Below are 17,733 nucleotides of genomic sequence, written 5' to 3' on the forward strand. Positions count from 1 at the left end.
ATAGATCTTGTGCAACAGGTGTTACAGTGCAGTTTGGCTGCCTGTAGGGAGGCAGTGGTAGTGGAACATCAGTTCTTTGTTGCATGTGTGATATCAAAAGGATGCAAGGAGCTTTTTTGAAATAACTTAATTCCCACTCCTGTACTGGTGGTGGATGTTTTTAGCTGGAGTAAGCGAGCTTTTGCAAGCACTAGTGTTACTGCAGTAGTGAAAGGAAGGTAATAAATCATTCGATTTAGGAATGTAAGTATAAGATACGTATTTTCAGATTCAGATCTAAGTGTTAACTGGTGCTTATCAAAAAAGTTTTAGGTAACACCTAATTCCTACCTAAAGATGAATGTAAATGTTGTCCTATATAGCCATTAGGTTTTATTAGCAACCTGCACAGCAAATATTAAGTACCAACATATTCTTAATGTGTTTACTCATGCATATGGATGAGACTGCTTTGTAATATTTCCATTGTTGTGGAACAGTAGCATAGTGGGTAGAAGAGAGGATGGGCTGTGGTCTGTCTCTTCCAGTCACAGCTTTTATTTGAAGCAGTAGCAGCTGTTTCAGTTTACAGCATTTTTCTACAAAAAAGCACAAACCTAAAGCCACTCCTCAAAGCAGGAGAACATACATTGGCTTCCTCTTGGATTTTTCTACAAAAAAGCACAAACCTAAAGCAGGAGAACATACATTGGCTTCCTCTTGTTCAGCCTCAGCAAATCAATAAACTAGCAGCAGGGGGGTGGAGCCACAGCAGCTGTCCAGCTCCCAGCCATCAACTTGCTGAGCCCCCAAAATTGCAGATGTTCAATGGTGTTCAGGGCTGTGTGCATGCAGGATTTATTTTCTCTTTTCATCTTTGGGTGTGAGACATTTCAAGTGGGCTGGGAGATCATTTACTGAAAGCCAGCTTGAGACATGAATGTGATCACTTGTAGAGTTGTCCTGTTGGAGTTGAGGCTACAGCACAGAATAGAGGCCATTATTGGGGCAGTAGAAGGGGAAAAGAGAGGAAGAAAGGGAGGTGATAAAGTCTGCAAGAGCTGCAGGTATTTTGAGAACACTGTCACAGCTGTTTTATTTCACTTTAGTTGCTATGAAGCTTTAACAGTAAAATAATCACCTGTGTTTTTGCTCCAAATAACAGTTCTGTAAATAAGTGTATGACTAAAAAATGAGGCAGTCTGTCTTCCTTCACATTGAAGATGAAGTTATATTGGCTTCAGTTATGCTGCTTCTAAAATGCTTTCCCTGTTGAGAAAGACCCTTGGATGTAGTAGATCTCCCAGGGCCTACTCATTAAATTGGAGACAGTGTAGTTCAGCAATCACAGATCGTTGTCTGGGCTGTTGACTCTGTGTTCATTTTATCTCTCTGTTCAGAAGAAACCATCAGGGTTGTGATTAGTTATTTTTACAGTGCATAGTCTGGAGATAGAATACTTTGCAGGTTTTGAGAGCATTCACATGTATAAACTATCTGCTAAAACTCACATTTCAGTTAAGTTAAGCTTTCTCTCCTTTCACAATTACTTAACCTCATTAATTTTTTTCATTAGAAGTTATAGCCTATTAGCATATTGCTTAGTAGTGAGACTCAGTGCAGATTTTATTTTAGAAACAGCTCTTTTTATTCTTTGATCACTGTAAAGAAAATAGACCATTTGCTAGCATGTCAGTAGGATATTAAATCCTTTCTTTCTCTAATTGCAATTCCAGCTTTTAAATAAAACACTCTTTACATGAATGCTGCATATCTAAAAACCAGTCTGTACAAATAACCACTTGCTCAACATCTCTCAAAAACTTTATACAGGTCAGGCAGGTTCGCAAGCTGCAAAATGTTGCCATCTTCTGTGAAGTGCTTGGGAGGTAGAAGATGAGTCCTAAAAGCTTTGTAAAGCACATGCTCCACAGTCCATTTCCATGTTGTTGAACCAGAGTCAGAATCTTCATTCTGAAACAGATGAAAAAGGACAAACAAATAGAAATTCTCTTTTACAAAAGGAGAACACTCCTTAAGAAACTTCTGTGAGACTAGAGGGAGTGTGAGATTCTACCAGTATTAGAGAGGAAGATCATTCTATACAGTCAAGTTAACTGTAAGCTCTGGGAAGCCTGGATGAGTGGTGGCACTTGCAGAATGGGCTAGCTCAACTGAATGACTGAGCAGACACTTACAAGCAGACAGTATTTTTTTAATCTACATCCTTATTCTTCTGTAGAAATTTCTCACAGCTCAGCAGGTTAAAAATACATCTTAAACTCAGGACTGGTGTAATATTAAGTACACTGCAACACCCAAAGTTAAAAGGTTCTCCTACTACATGTAATACTTCAGAAACTGTAAGCCACAGTCTTTCAGAATCTTCCCCCACTGCTACTTCCTTCACTTCACTAAAAGTAGAGTTGGGACTAGAAATCTACAGTTGAAAAAGAAGTTGTTTCCTGTGTGGTGTTTAGTTTTCTGTTCATGTGACTAGTTACATGGTCTTGTACCTGAGAGTTTGTCAGGTTGGTGTCATCTATTATATATTGCTTTCTCAGGGAGTAGAACATGGCTAATTCTTTACTTAGGCTTTCAAAACACTCCTTCTCTTCATCCCAGTTTACCTGTCACAAGAAAGAGAAGTCATTTAATAGAATCTGAGTAGCAGTCAGACTTGATAGAGACTCTTAATATGGAAAAGTCACAATAATGTCTTGGCCATTTTTGTGCTGATAAGATAAAGATATAGAATGAACAAAAGGTTAGAAGTGCAGGCTTTCAAATCAAAATATGTCCTCAGTCATCAGTAGTTGTGAATGAAGAGGCAAAGCACAACTAATCAGGACCCATAGCAAAAGTGGCTGGAGCATTTAACACTACTTTTAACCAATTCCAGCCTTTCCTTTGCAGGTTCTGATGAATTAATTTGATTAGCTTCATTCTTTCTGTCATGGTTTTAACCCAGCTGGCAGCTAAACACCATGCGGCCACTCACTCTCCCCGCTTCCCCTGGGGGATGGGGGAGAGATTCAGAAAGGTAAAGAGGCTGGTGGGTTGAGATAAAAACAATTTAATAATTGAAATAAAATAAAGTTATAACAATAATTATAGAATATACAAATGAGTGATGCCCAGTGCAACTGCTCACCGCTTGCTGATGAATTCCCAGCCTGCCCCTGGCTAGCAATCCCAGAGGAGAGAAACCCTGAAACCAAAACCCCAGAAGAGAGAGAGGTTCCTGCTCAGCCCTCATCTATACCATGTGCATGACGTTGCATGATATGGAATATCCCACTGGCCCACTGGGATCAGTGCTCTGGCTGTGCTCCCTCCCAGCTTCTTGTTCACCTGCACACTAGCACAGCATGGGAAATTGAAAAGTCCTTGTTTTCTTAGAAACAACTAAAAACATCAGTATGTTATCAACACTCTTCTCATACCAAATCCCATATTGAATCCAAAACACAGCACTATTCTAGCTACTGAGAAGGAAATTAACTCTGTCCCAGCCAAAACCAGACACTTTCCTAAACAGAGTCATTTGTCAATTAATAAAATCCGTAAGAGAATGTACCTCTGTGGCCAAGCGAAGGATAAACATAGGCAGTCCTTCCAGCGGCGGAACGTAGTTGTCTATCAGAAGTGGTAACCCAATAAGGTTTCCTTCCTGCAAAGCAATGCTGCTGCTTCAGTAAAAAACAAAACAAAACAAAGTTCTTTCTTGCAGTAAATGCAGCCAAACTGTGAGGTTTTGAATCAGTAAGACTGATTCTTACTAAGCTTAGTGAGCCCTAGGGGTGGCTGAAGTTACACGTTTTTAAAGCCTGATGCCAGGCAGATGTTGCAGGAAGAGGGTTAGTGGTGGTGTTTAACTTTCCAAGGCCTGGATTTAAGCCACTGAGTTCAGGAAGACCTGAATTCAGCCTCCTCCTCTCCCTCTGGCCACTGACTACACAGGTCTTGCTTCCTGGGAGAACACCCCAGTGCAGTGTCTGGGTTCTGTGACCCTGGATGGAGCTGTTCAGTTTTGTAGAGCGAGGGATGCATCAGGCTGCACCAAAAAAGAGACACACTGAGGGCAGTGGTGGTGCTGTAGCCCTGCCTGGCTAGAGAGCCAGTTCAGCTGCACACCTCATTGGGTAAGAGCTGCCTTCTAGTTACAGAAGCAGTGACCAAATTATTTTATTTGCTAATTAATAAAAATAAAAAACTTCTTTGTGTAGCACCCTTCTAAAAGCAGCATAAAAGTCTTCAGCATTTTTAAGGCAAGGGGAAAGCCACCTAAATCTTACTGAAGCAAGTTCTTAGTGATAGTAAGTGCTGCCAACAAACTACCATGGTTATTCTGTTACCAAAATGTACAATTACACAATCATTTAGGTTGGAAAAGACCTTTTAAGATCATCAAGTCCAACCGTAAACCTACCACTGTCCACCATTCAGTTACTGTCAGAAGTAAGGGCAGCAGTCACCTCGTCAATTTCAAGAGAAAAATAATCTTTCAACATTTCAGTCTTCTTTTTCAGAAACTCCACAATGTACTCAGCAAGCCCTTCTTTTGGGCCATCTTCTTCTGTCCAGCCACTTTCAGGATCCTCTAAAGCAAGCATTGAGAGCTCATATAAAGGAGCCGGCTCCTAGAAATGGAGAAGGCAAAACTGATGTTAATGATCAACATTGGAAATGCTACTGGAAATCTGTAACTTCTTCCTTTACATACAAACTAATTGCAATATACTGCTTCTGGCCTGCAGAGCAAACGGTTCTGCTTATCAGAACCAGTCTAAAAAGCAGGAATTTCTTTCGGATATAATTCTGTGCAGTCCACAGTCCTGCAAAATGCTTTGGTATTTACAGGATAAACACTAGCAATTTCTGATAGACTGTGTATTCAAATTGATTCTTTGTCCCAATGTAACAAGCGACGGCAAAATTTGGTGAATATCTAGAAGTGACACTATAACAAGCAGTCAGACAGTAGTAGCTGTGAAATTACTGACAGTAATTACTAACAGTTTTCTACATTCTATTCGTACTGTAAAATAAACAAAATGTCACTCTTGTAGCGGACAAAAACCAACCTGTAAAACTATACACTTGTCTGAAAGGACAGGCTTATTGTAGATAATTTTTTTAAAAATCTTTTTATATAGAATATAATATAAAATTATACTTACAGACAACCTTAAGACTCCAAAGTTTGCAAAATCATAAATAAGTATCTGGTAGAAGAGTTCTTGGCTAAATTGAAGTACAAAAATTAGTTACATGAGCAGGATTACGTATCTCCAAGTTCCCATAATTAAGAGGGGAAAGTAAGGGTCATCTTGGAAACCTCAGACACACCTATCCATTCCTATTGACAAAGATCTCACTTTAACTGAACAGTTAAAGAGGCACATGCACTGTCTAGATGTTTGCAGTTACATTTGTTCATTGGTTTCTGGCATCATCATTCCCTTCCCCCGTTCTGTGAGCACACAATACAGTAGCTGGCATTTTAATTACACTGATTCCCTGCGACTTTTCCCAAGCATGCCAGACTCGTTTCTGTTGTTCTCAACTGATTGCTTAATCTTTAGCCTCATGACTTTTCAGACAGGCAACAAGAAAATGATGTTGGTTTTCCTGTCATTTCCTTCCTTCTTCTCATTAGCTTGGTAATTGGTACTTATTTCAACTGCCAACAGGTCTAACAGCTTCTTTACCTGAGTTTGGTTGTATTGAGAAGATAGAGTTTTGTCTGATGTTGGGCCAGAGCCCACTGAGGGCTGACACAGCCAACAAATGAGTGATCACGCAGCATCTCCTGAAGATCTGAAACAGTTGAGGGGGTGGGGAAGAAACAAAAAGATATAATTTCATATTTGCAACTCTGCCTTAATTTATTGAGTGGTTTGTGTCTTTTTAGCATTAAAGTCTCAGCTTACTGTTCAGTCACTCCTACACCCCTGCTTCTTCCTATAGGTCTGTACCACCAGCTATCTACAGTTTGAGATATTGTTTGTATGCATCCACATATAAATGTTAAAGCATAAGAGAGAATAGTTCTGTAGCAGTTAAACTACAAATACAAATTACACAAAAAATTTAAAATCAGTGTTTGGCTTGAATACTCTTTCAAGAAAATTTGTTTTCTGCCACAGGAGATTAGTAAGAGAACACAGAAATACTTCAAAGAAAACTGCAGCTGTAAAACAACTTGGCAGCAAAACCTAGTGTTGTCAGACTACATTCTGGAGGTGTGATAGAATACGTCCACCATTTATTTATTTTTCTCTCCCAAAATAAGTTTCTGGCCTTCTCATTTATATATATTTTAAAAAAAGTGTATGAGAAGTCAGATTCCATAATAAGAATTCATTTTAGGCGTTTCACAAGAAAACGTCACTAGTTGCAGTCCTTGGGATTCGTTACAGGAGCTCAGCACTGCAGGCCCAGCACACAGAAGGCACTGCGCTTCCCAGCCTCCACTGTTACGTCTCCAAAGGGATACAATACTTTGAGAAGAACATTTCTTTCTTGCAAAGGTCTCTCGTAGGTATTTCTTACACGTGTGAAGACAAGACACAACCTCAAGCAGCAGCACAAGTTCTACCATGAATTTTGAGATGGTTTGGGACATTTTCTGGCTCAGGGACAACTCTTTGATTTCAGTATTTCAGCAGTGACAGTCAGATACAGAATCACCAGCCTAATGCAAAACCTTTTCTGGAGCACGAGTGTAAGTACATGCTTTCTAAAGATGAAGATTTTTAGTAATTTCTAAAAATAGTTATTTATTACAGATGTCTGTTCCTCTAGCCATTTTAGCTGTGGAGAGTCCCCAGTTCTTACTGCCAGAAAAATCAAAATAAATTCAACAAAACTCCCAGAACACAAGATTCCCAACATTTAGACTAGCTGAATAATATGGGTTATGCGACTCAGTATGATTCTGAAGGCAACTGAAAGAGCTAAGAGGGAAACAACCCTCAGTAGAATTGCAAACCTTTTACCTTTTCTAAAACAACACTTACCAGAGGAGAGAATATTATATGAAATCACAAGACTGGTGAAATAAGTGGGACAGATACTTAGGAGGGAAAGGAAAATGAAAAGCAAAAGCAGTAAATAAAACCGATGATTATCAATCCTGTCCACTCTATTTCACAATCATCAGACTAAGCAAAATTTTTGTGATAACCATATCGTAGCTGCCATTTCTGTTTGAAAATTAAAAAGTAACTTCGCTTTTTCAAGCTTTTTTAGTGTTTTATTACATTTTATAGTGTTAGTTATGATGTGAATTAAAGCTTGCAAAATATTTAGAATGCATAAAATGTCTATCAACTAAGAAGGCACACAGAAGTTTTTCAAACCATCCTCCCGTGTGGCTCAGTATGGCAGCTGCCTGTTGAGTGTGGCCCTTGATGTTTAACAAACGTTCATGTTAAAAGCTCTCTTAGCAGCACAGTGCTTAGCAGACTGGGCCACTTCTTAAATATCTTTTCCCTCAGCAGCTGAAACAATCGTATTTGGTTGGTGGAATAACAATAATCTCGAGAAGCAAAAGACTTGCTTACTTGCATGTGCCTGGTTACTGATTTCCTCCTGGAGAGTCAATACACTGGTCAAGTTGATGATTCTTCTTCTAGGGGCGCAGGCAGCAGTCATGTCCTTTCTTGCGTCTTCTTTCTCCATTTCTACGTCCACATCTTCCCGTGGCCTCTTTCTACAATACCAAAACAAAAGGAATTCTGTGCAATCCTCCTCTCACTTAGTCAAAACATACACGGAACCGATGGGATGTTCCATCCATGCACTGTATGTTAACGCAGGAAATGCAGAAAGTTTCCCAGAGCTTCCCAAAAAAGACAGACTGGTTTATTTGACTTCTGAGGCATAGTTTGTTAGGAAAAGGTAGTTCACAAGGAAATTTATGACTCTCTAATACCAACTGGATCAAACATCAGTTGTTTAGGCAAGGAAGTGAAATGGGCTCTAAGGGACACATCAAAAAATATTGGTATTTCTAATGATTTTTTTCATAATCATTTTTCTGTAATACTAGAGAGGAAAAAAATAATTAAAATAAAAATCAGATTCCCTCAGAAGACTTTGGCCTCTCACAGCAGCTCCTGCAGGAGCTGTAAAAAGATTACAGCACTTTTCCCTTTACTAGGGCAACGTCTGCAAAATTCAGTGATGTAGTTTCTATCTTTCTATCCCCCCACAAAAGGAGGGTCTCCAAACAGAGACAGACCAAATCTCCCTGAACTGAAGCTAATGTCATTATTTATACTGTTTCCTGCCTTTCTGTATGCATGGGAACCCCATTGCAGTTACAAAATTTATCACAAATTACATAATTTACAGTTCACAGAGAAAAGTTTAATTTTTCATTAAAATGCCATGAGAAGAATGAATTCCAGGAAAATTTTCCTTATAAAAAAAGCAGAAGTGCAAAGAGATCAGAAAAATCTTTCGTTTCAGGGCCTTGTCATGAAATAAACAGGTTGCCTTGGATGAAAAATGAGACTTACCGAGGAGGCACCGTCTCAGGAGACAAGTGTGCGCTCTCACTCAGCCCCCCAGGGATCACTGCGTCCTCCTGGATGGATCCAGCCACTTCCACCGGATCACTGACATCTTCCATGTCAGCATCCTGTGGCCCGACCACAGCCTCCGGGGGTCCTGCATTAACCTCTGTCATCCCTTCAGCGGGGCCTGTACTTAGGGGGTTGTTGACTGGCTGAAGAAAAGCATCCAGTTTCTGCTCCCGGGAGTCAGTGCGGACCATCTGATGCGCATAGACTTTATCACTGGTTCCTTTGGTCACCGCAGAAGAGTTTTCTGCTGATTTTACAACCTCGCTGGAAGAACAGTCGGCCCCCGGAAGCAACGTCTTTGTTCAGATGTGGGGAAGTAAAGAGAAGAGATTCAGAAAGATCAGCCCCATTTCTCACAGCATCTCACCGCTCAGAGGCGAGTATGTTTCAAGCCTCACAAACAATGTCAGCTGCTTAAACAAGCTGCCACGTTTGGACTTGCTGTACGCACACAGCACGAATGTCATCATCTTGGCAGCTAGTGAAATCGTTAATTAGCATTCCCTTGTCTCAGAGAGCAACTTTAATGTAAAAAATCACAAGGAAATTTTTTTTAATATTATAATTTTTATACTATGCTCCATATAAACAGATTAGGAAATCTTTTTCCTGATTTTTTTTTTCATTTTGATTAAATCCAAAGTGTTGTCAAATACATAAAACAATTTCCTCAGTCATGCGCATTTCCCATAAACCGAGGCAGAGTACAAACAATTTGCTCCATGTGAAGGCTGATATACTTGTAAAATAAAAATGACTGAACAGATACTTGACAGGAAGTTATGTGAAATGTTTTCGTGTGCTTTTTCTGCAGGAAGTTCACTGCCACATTGTTAACATGGGTATATTGAGCCCATTTCATCACTGGAAGAGAGCAAAGATCTCAAGGTAGCACTGTAACGTCGATGACTATCAATCACTGCATAAATTGTACTCCTGAACTGAGTACACATCCACAGCAGTTAAAATAGTGCAGAGCTGTCACCACTTGAAACGTGCGTTCTCACCTGAGTGAAGTACATCCTGGAAGAGTTGGAGCCCAGTAACTTGCTCTCTACGTGCTGCTGCACACGTTCTAGAATACTGTCTTCATGGAGGAAATGGACCTCATGTTTTGTAGGGTGCACGTTCACATCTACATTCTGGGGGGCTATTTCCAGGCTGGAAAACATTTTAAAATAAGTTAACCTAAAATTTCACATGGATGGCAGAGAGGGCACAAATTGGTTTAGTACAAAATTTGCCAGACTTGGGGCTGCTACTCCATGTGGAACAGCCTCAAAACAGCCTCAAAACAGCCTCAAAACAGCCTCAAAACAGCCTCAAAACAGCCTCAAAACAGCCTCAAAACAGCCTCAAAACATCTGACTGTAGTCTATTTAAAAAAATATATATATTACTCTGAAGAACTCTATTCTAAACTCACCACAATCAGCTTACACAGGTAACCTTAAACCAAACTCTCCACTGTACTACTACAAAATAGTTGTTAGAAATATCTTCTCCTTAGAGTGTCTCATGAGTCAATGACTTGTGATGCCCTGTCATTTAGCAATAATCCCAAGAAGAAATTCAATTAAATGCTACAATGCAAGAACCTTCTTGTTAGAAAGCACTGGATGTCAGGAAGTTTCACTGGTGAATGGCGAGGTTCAATGGCTTGGCAATTACAAAGCTAGGTTTTCTGTTCCATGTAACATGCTCCAATTTTTAAAGGACAGTTTCTGTTCAATTTTAGCTATTACTTGACTTTTAAAAAGTATTACTTTCCTATAAGCAGTGTGCAATTCACTTCTTTCTGTTGCATTAGTATACCAAGAACAGGAACTGTTAAAAATACAGATACACATATAAACCCAAGCAAGGTAAAACATTAGTGAGGTTGGAATAAACGATCTGACTGGTCCCAAACACTCTGCTGTATTCCAAGTGTTCCTCATTTTCTTAAATGATGAGCATCCCTAATATGAAAGGACTGAAAAAGCTTAAATTACAGACACTACTTCTGAAAATAAGGCCTGTCTTCTTAATATTTCTTTAATGTGATTTAATTATCTCCTGTCTAATAATTAAGTACCTCAATGCAATGCTTAACACTACCATCAGGAACACAAACGTCCTGCTACATCTACTCACCGTAGCTACATCCTACAAGATAGTATTAAAGAGCTCCTTCCTCCTATTACTTTACCTCAAGTACAGGAACGGGTGAGTGCTTTTGGGCAGATAAGCAGCATACACAGTTTCGATGGCTTTCCGCAAAGCCGCCGACTCTACCAATCGATCTGAAACACAGAACAAAGCACTATTTTCAAACAGCCCCACTGAAATACACTGCACAGTGGCCAACTACTCCTTCAGACCAACATCTTGGTTCTTCATATCTTCTTATACCCATTTTTCCCCTAAAAAAATCTATTTGGGAAGGCCAACCATATCCTGGGCTGCATCAAGAGAAGCATGTCCAGCAGGTCGAGGGAGGTGATTCTCCCCCTCTACTCCGTTCTCATAAGGAGCCACCTGGAGTGGTGCGTCCAGTTCTGGAGCCCCCAACATAAGAAAGACATGGACCTGTTAGAACAAGTCCAGAGAAGGGCCACCAGGATGATCTGAGGGCTGGAGCACCTCTCCTATGAGGACAGGCTGAAAGAGTTGGGGCTGTTCAGCCTGGAAAAGAGAAGGCTCCGGGGAGATCTTATAGCAGCCTCCCAGTACCTGAAGGGGCTACAAGAAAGCTGGGGAAGGACTTTTCATAAGGGCAGTTAATGACAGAACAAGGGGAAATGGGTTTAAACTGAAAGAGGGGAGGTTTAGATTAGATATTAGGAAGAAGTTCTTCACTGTGAGGGTGGTCAGACACTGGAACAGGTTGCCCAGAGAAGCTGTGGATGCCCCCTCCCTGGAAGTGTTCAAGGCCGGGTTGGATAAGGCTTTGAGCAACCTGGTTTAGTGGAAGGTGTCCCTGCTGATGGCAGGGGGGTTGGAACTGGATGAGCTTTAAGGTTCCTTCCAATCCAAACCATTCTATGATTCTATGATATAAAACCAGGAATAGGCAATATCTTGGTATGTTTTATGTTTAGAAGGTTGTAGGGTTTTTTTGGTTGGTTGGTTTTTTTCCCCCCACAAATACTGAAATAATCAGACCACCTTTTCATTATTTCACACTGTTGATGTTTGTGCACCCTATGCCAACACTGCTACAGAGTGGAGATCACTCTGTATAAGTTGGCAGGTCACAGTCATAACCATGATACTTAAGTTCCTTCAGGCCCAGTCCTGGCTACTTTCCACTATTTAAGTCCAAAACACGACGCACATTACAAATAGAAAAACACCTTAAGCTCTACAATCAACTGTAACAATTATTCTTCAAGGTTTTTAAAAATGCTCATATACTTTATAGTTTTTCAGAAAGTTTTGTTCTTCTGATTATTATGTGAGCAACACAGGACAATGTGCTCCCTGTTGGGTTTTTTTTAAACTTACGGTTTATGAAGAGTAAAAACGTGCATTTCTTCACAGAGTAGTTTGCATTCGTGATGTAGCCTTTCATTTTAAAGGCCAGACTCGCATCTTCACAGCCCACTTCTATCAGTTCCCTGTTGACAGTTTGACAGAAACACACACATAAAATATGAATTTTTCTGTAGATGTAAATTTCAAAAAGTACTCACCATGAGCAATATGTTGTTCTATATTCTATTTATATCACAGTTAATGAAAATATTAGAATTATCTGAGAGTTCCAAGCATTCATTGCTGAGCCACAAAAATTATTTAACCCAAACTGCATCGTTTCTTCTTTCTACGTGAATGTAAAACAGTAATACAGTGATTGCAGTCTGTAAAACTACCCACAGTATCTTTTTAATATCTTAACATATCACAGTATCCACAATATTATAACCATCTATTGATAATTCTAACGAGCATTTCGCCATTTAAGTCATTGACAGTGATAAGACACGGACACCTCAAAGTTGTCAGCAGCCAGGGAAGAACATTCCTTTTCTTCAACTACTCCGTCCACTTTTGCTATTCTAATATTTATTGGTAGGCTGTTCAGAAGTCATAAAAATTTCACAGAATCACAGAATGTCAGGGATTGGAAGGGACCTCAGAAGATCATCCAGTCCAATCCCCCTGCCAGAGCAGGAACCTAAACGAAATTACACAGGAAGGCATCCAGGTAGGTCTTGAATGTCTCCAGAGAAGGAGACTCCACAACCTCCCTGGGCAGCCTGTTCCAGTGCTCTGTCACCCTCACTGTAAAGAAGTTTCTTCTCAAGTTTAAGCGGAACCTCCTGTGTTCCAGCTCACACCCATTGCCCCTAAACAGCTTTTCTTGCTCATGCATACAAATCCTAACATTAACAATTTTCATAATAGTTTTTGTAATTTCCATGATTCATTAGTCAAGGAAATCCACTTTGGTAGCTGGTGAGCACAGCTCTCTAGCAAGGCATTATGCCAGCTTGTAAAGTTAACACAGAAAAGGCTTATGGGCTGCTTATTCCCAACTCAACCTCAATATATACTGAGTGCCATTTTTATTTCTGTTCATTTTTTAAGCTGAAATAACAAGCTAGATTAAGCACCATCTTAAACTGGGTAAAAGTTTCACCTCAAAACATCTGACCAAAACATTTTTGAAACAGACAATTTATTCAGAACTGTACACAGGAAAAACTATCAAACAAGCATTAGTAGGAGACTAAAAAAATGCATAACAAAGAAATACAAACACTGTGAACCTCATCACTAACCAGCCTCTCTAGTTTGCTGTGTTTCATAAAGGTGTCTCCATGTATTAAGTTACATCCCTTGCCTGTGAAGTGTAACTCCAGTTACAAATCAAACTGACACCCAAGTATTCGTGGGACAAATCCATTCCACCAGTCCATTCAGTTAATTCTTCACAGCTGAAAGTCTTCTAACAAGACTTTTTCCCAAAGTGGCAGATCCATTTGCAAAAGCTGGTCGGTTTTGTTTTAAACTTTTCTGCCCGGTTTACTCATCTTCAGCTAATGCAGCTTTTGCCAAAATATTAAAACATAAAATTTCAGAAAAAAATAATGTGGGGAGACTTCAGAATTTATCAGCTATTTATGAGGCTGTGGTAAGAAGCAGTAAGATTTTCATGGCGTAGGAAGAGGGTAGGAACCTGCCGAGAACACAGGTACAGTTTGCTCTTTTTAAACGAGCACACAGGAAGTTACGTGCAGATGGTTCCTTTGTAGTGCATTAAAGGCCCAGCTTTGCAACCTCCTTCTTTCCTTTGATATACTAAAAACCAAAAAGTCACACTTTCTGAGACAAGGGAGAGCTCTGTTATTGCAACACTGTCTTCTCTATAATTCACCCTGAAGGAAGCTAGCACAGCCCGTGTTCTTTAAAAGAGAAAGGAGGAGGAGATTTACTGGAAAACTTCATATCAAACGGAGACTTGATACCAACATACCTGCTAACGGCATTTCCAAAGATGGACCTGATGTTGTCCACTGTGGAGGCGTTTGATAAGGTTCTAACATCTGACACAGTATCACCTTGCTAAGGAGAACAGAAACGAGTATCAACCAATTCACAGTTCTGGCTGGAGTTTTAGAAATGCATTCAACTCATCAACAACATTTCTGACACAAAGGCACGGGTCATAACATCATTATGGTGTGTTGTATTATTATTATTTACTCATTTGTGTTCAGAAGAATGATACATGGTGAGTGACACAGGATTACAAGATTGGCTAGATCACATGAGGCCCTTTCAGAGTAGTAACTCCATCTCTGAAAGCGAGGAACATCGGCAGTTCAGTCAATAATTATCAAGAACGCCAGAGAATGAAGGCACCCTGTCCTCTTTCATGCAGCTATTGGGAACTAGACTCTCAAAAGAAGCTGAAGCAGCTGATAAAGCTAAAACAAAACAACACATTGACCACACAGAAAACTCCAAACTCCCAACAAATATATATGTCTTGTTTACTTTTAACTAATGCATTTTCTATCCAAACTGCATCAACATACACTTCAACATTTCAGGGAAGGCTCTACACTATTCCCACGACAAAAGACGCAATGCTAAATTTTCTGGCATTTCCATATATACATATATACACACACACACACACACACACACACATATTATATATCCACACACACACAGTGAGGTTATAAAGACTTTATTTCCATACCTTCTTAACTGAAAAGCTGATGCCTGAGTTATGGATGGCATACCTGAAAACCAGACAAACAAAAGAGTCCAGTATGTGAAAGAACAGGTTACTTTCCCCGAGTGCAGACACACAGCTAGTTACAGGGGCAATTAATTTCATCTCCTGTTACACAGTAATGGGATTTGAGACAAACTGAGCTTCTGTAGACTAAACAGCTATAAAAATAAATAAGTTCTATTTATAACTCACCTGTAACCATATGAAATTCAAGGATCGGCTTAGCTTATTTCTCAAAAAAACCCCCCCAAAAACCAACCCCTAATCAACTTCTGTATACCAGGTTGGTTGTTTCATTGCACAGGCTTCACTAGAGCAGCAAAACCTCCTCAGTGTAACAGAACCAAGCCTCAGCTACTTCAGAGAAGGATCTGAAAGATGGCTGGCTTGTCCTTCTGACTTCCCCTTCCCAGATGGTTCAGCTGTCTGTGACCCCAGGGCCAGCTGCTGATACACAGCTGCATTAACCCTGGCTCAAACTTCTAGGGAAGCTGTGAGAAGGGACACAGAGTAGAACCTTGTGAGATGAGCAACACAAAAATGCAGACAGAGGTTAGACTGTTGTGACTAAGGCAGTAAATCAAAAATTCAAGAGGAAAAAAATCCTGATGAAAAAATGTACAATCCTAATTAAAAAAAAAAAAAACCAAACCCAAACCAACCAAACAAACCCCACCCCAACCAAACACCAAGTTGGAAGCCTGTAACTCAGCAAGACTTCAGATCAGCCTGTTCACAGAGCAGCAGGGCCTGACCCTTCACCTCTTGGCTGAAGTCTGCCTGGCCAGTAAAGGGTCTGAAGCAGCTCATTTGGGGATCAGGCTAATGCTCAGCATACAGTCTTGCTACTCGTCGCTAGCTTTTGTGTTTACTGGAAGTATAAAGCAGTTCTTTTGGTTCAGTTGCGTAGATCCTGCTTGCAAAGCTGCTGCATGTGGCAAAAGATGCAACAAGGCGTCAGGAAGGGAACATCTGGTAGCTAAAGTGATACTTTTTTGGGTTTTGTGGTTTTGGGGTTTTTTTTGAGGACATGAAATTGCCGTTCATCTTCTTCATATCCAACCAAATTTCTCTGTCCTTGCACAGTTTTCACTTTGGTTCTATTCATCCCAAGCTCACTGTGAGTTCACTCATTCAGGTCTCTCACCATTTGGTTGCTGGAATTCTTACTAATAATAGTGACAGACCAAATACACTGTCTCTCCTCTGGATTTCTTGTATCCAACTGGACTGTTAGCTGACACCATACACTAACAAGTCATTAAAAACCTCAAAACCGACAAAAACTGACACCACACACGTGCCAGTCCCTCTGAAAAACCCCAGTATTCTCCATGGCAGTAGAAAAAAAAAAAATGGAGCCTCTTATTTCAGTTTACCTGCTAACAACCTCTAGTATTTTTGCATATTCTTCATTCGGATTTTTTAAAGCCTTCCTCCTTGTATTTACATTGTAAAAAAGATCTTCAACCTACAGAGAAAAAGATCACAATTAAAAATCATTAAAAAAAAAAATCTTTTCTCACTATATAATTCATCTAAATCCATCCTCTTAATAGATACTACAAAGTTTTCTGAAAACATTTTACTTCATGAAGGATCGACATTCAATTTATTCCTTTACCTGCTTAGGTTCACTTTACAAACTGCAGCTCCAGAGAAATGTGTGTTTTCCAAGTATTTTGGCACCTCAGTATTTTTACCAATAACAAACATACACTTTTACACTAACAAACAAAGCACGTGGCTTTCACTTTTCGGTGAAAGTTACATGCTTTCCCTTGCAGATGACAACGGACTCCCTGATTACAGTGTGTTCTAATGAAACGCAAAGAAATGTTAAAACAGTTGCTGCAATCAAGGTTGTTAATGTCACTAAAACAGCAGCAGCTTAAATTGTTTGGTTTTTTATTTATTTAAACAATATGCAGATTATCTTTCTGCTATAATGAGAAAGGCAGAAATTTAAAAGTTCAGCTTCTTTTTTAAGACATATTACCCTAAACACTGACATGTGAAGCTTGCTGGGTGTGTGCTCTCTCTGAAAGCCAAACGCAGTCCTGCAGGCTCCCAGGCCAGGCTTCCACTGTCCACCCTGCACTGCGCAACCTGCAGGCTCCTTCCCACCCTGAGCTCCTTCTTCTTCTCCATAATCCTCACGCCAACCCTAATCTCAGCCTGCATTCAGAGCCTGGTACGACAGCAGAACGATATGACTGAGAGACAAACAGCGTGTCTGCAGTTTCCTGTGCCAGTTCCCTCATCTTCCCACTCTGGCTCATACAATTCACACCACTCCTCCAGATTCTGAGCTTCTTGTAGCCTTCACTGTCCACTGAGGCTCTGAGCAGTCCAGAAGGAGTATGAAATACTCTTGACAGTCTATGACTATGCTATCCTTGGAAGGAAAAAAGAGCATCTTCTGAAATTTACTTCCCTGTCTTTGGGGAAGAAAACAAATAAAAAACCCCAACAAAACCACATATCATCATCTAGAAAGTGTTCTACAAGGTGATACTGTCACACATCTCACAAGGTAACACATGCCAAGAAGCGGTGCAAGTATAACAACCAGGGAACAGAAGAGGGACAAGAGAGAACAGGCACAAAAACCTACTGTGATCTGAGTTCCTTGGTTTCCAGCACAGGGTTTTGGAGGGGCTTTAATTTTTCCATCGCTGTAAGTAGCTCTAAGCAGAAAATATGAATAAAAAGGCAAGAGTTTACTCTACATTGGCTGCTGAAGCACAATTCCTTTTAAGATTATCTTTTTTCCCCCCTATTTTTAAAATACGTGGTTTAGCTAAAAGTTTACCTTTACAATTGGAATTAAATTGGAATTACCTTTACAATTTGGAATTAAAAAACCCCAAAACAAAACACTTTTTTTGGGGCAGAAAAAAACTTAATGAAATATAACAA

At 40.0% G+C, this 17,733-nt stretch overlaps 1 protein-coding gene across 3 annotated transcripts; it reads right to left on the minus strand.

The window, feature by feature from the left end:
* Positions 1-1,708: 1,708 nt before the first annotated feature.
* On the minus strand, positions 1,709-17,497 carry MLH1 (mutL homolog 1). Of its 3 annotated transcripts, XM_010166242.2 has the most exons (15): positions 17,429-17,497; positions 16,191-16,282; positions 14,773-14,815; positions 14,041-14,129; positions 12,066-12,178; positions 10,768-10,861; positions 9,584-9,737; positions 8,511-8,872; positions 7,551-7,699; positions 5,694-5,802; positions 5,163-5,226; positions 4,458-4,622; positions 3,560-3,652; positions 2,496-2,609; positions 1,709-1,953 (listed from the first exon to the last, which is right to left on the minus strand). In XM_010166242.2, the coding sequence occupies exons 5-15, from the start codon at positions 12,130-12,132 to the stop codon at positions 1,786-1,788; spliced, it is 1,539 nt and encodes a 512-aa protein (XP_010164544.1). In that variant the 5' UTR covers positions 12,133-12,178; positions 14,041-14,129; positions 14,773-14,815; positions 16,191-16,282; positions 17,429-17,497; the 3' UTR covers positions 1,709-1,785. The 3 variants fall into 3 exon arrangements, with proteins under 3 accessions (XP_010164544.1, XP_028940391.1, XP_028940390.1); XM_029084558.1 differs by lacking the exon at positions 4,458-4,622 and having other exon boundaries at positions 1,786-1,953; XM_029084557.1 differs by lacking the exon at positions 3,560-3,652 and having other exon boundaries at positions 1,786-1,953.
* Positions 17,498-17,733: the final 236 nt, after the last annotated feature.

The sequence above is a fragment of the Antrostomus carolinensis genome, unplaced genomic scaffold (genome assembly GCF_000700745.2).
Source record: "Antrostomus carolinensis isolate BGI_N321 unplaced genomic scaffold, ASM70074v2 scaffold5984, whole genome shotgun sequence".
In the NCBI taxonomy this organism is placed as follows: domain Eukaryota; kingdom Metazoa; phylum Chordata; class Aves; order Caprimulgiformes; family Caprimulgidae; genus Antrostomus; species Antrostomus carolinensis.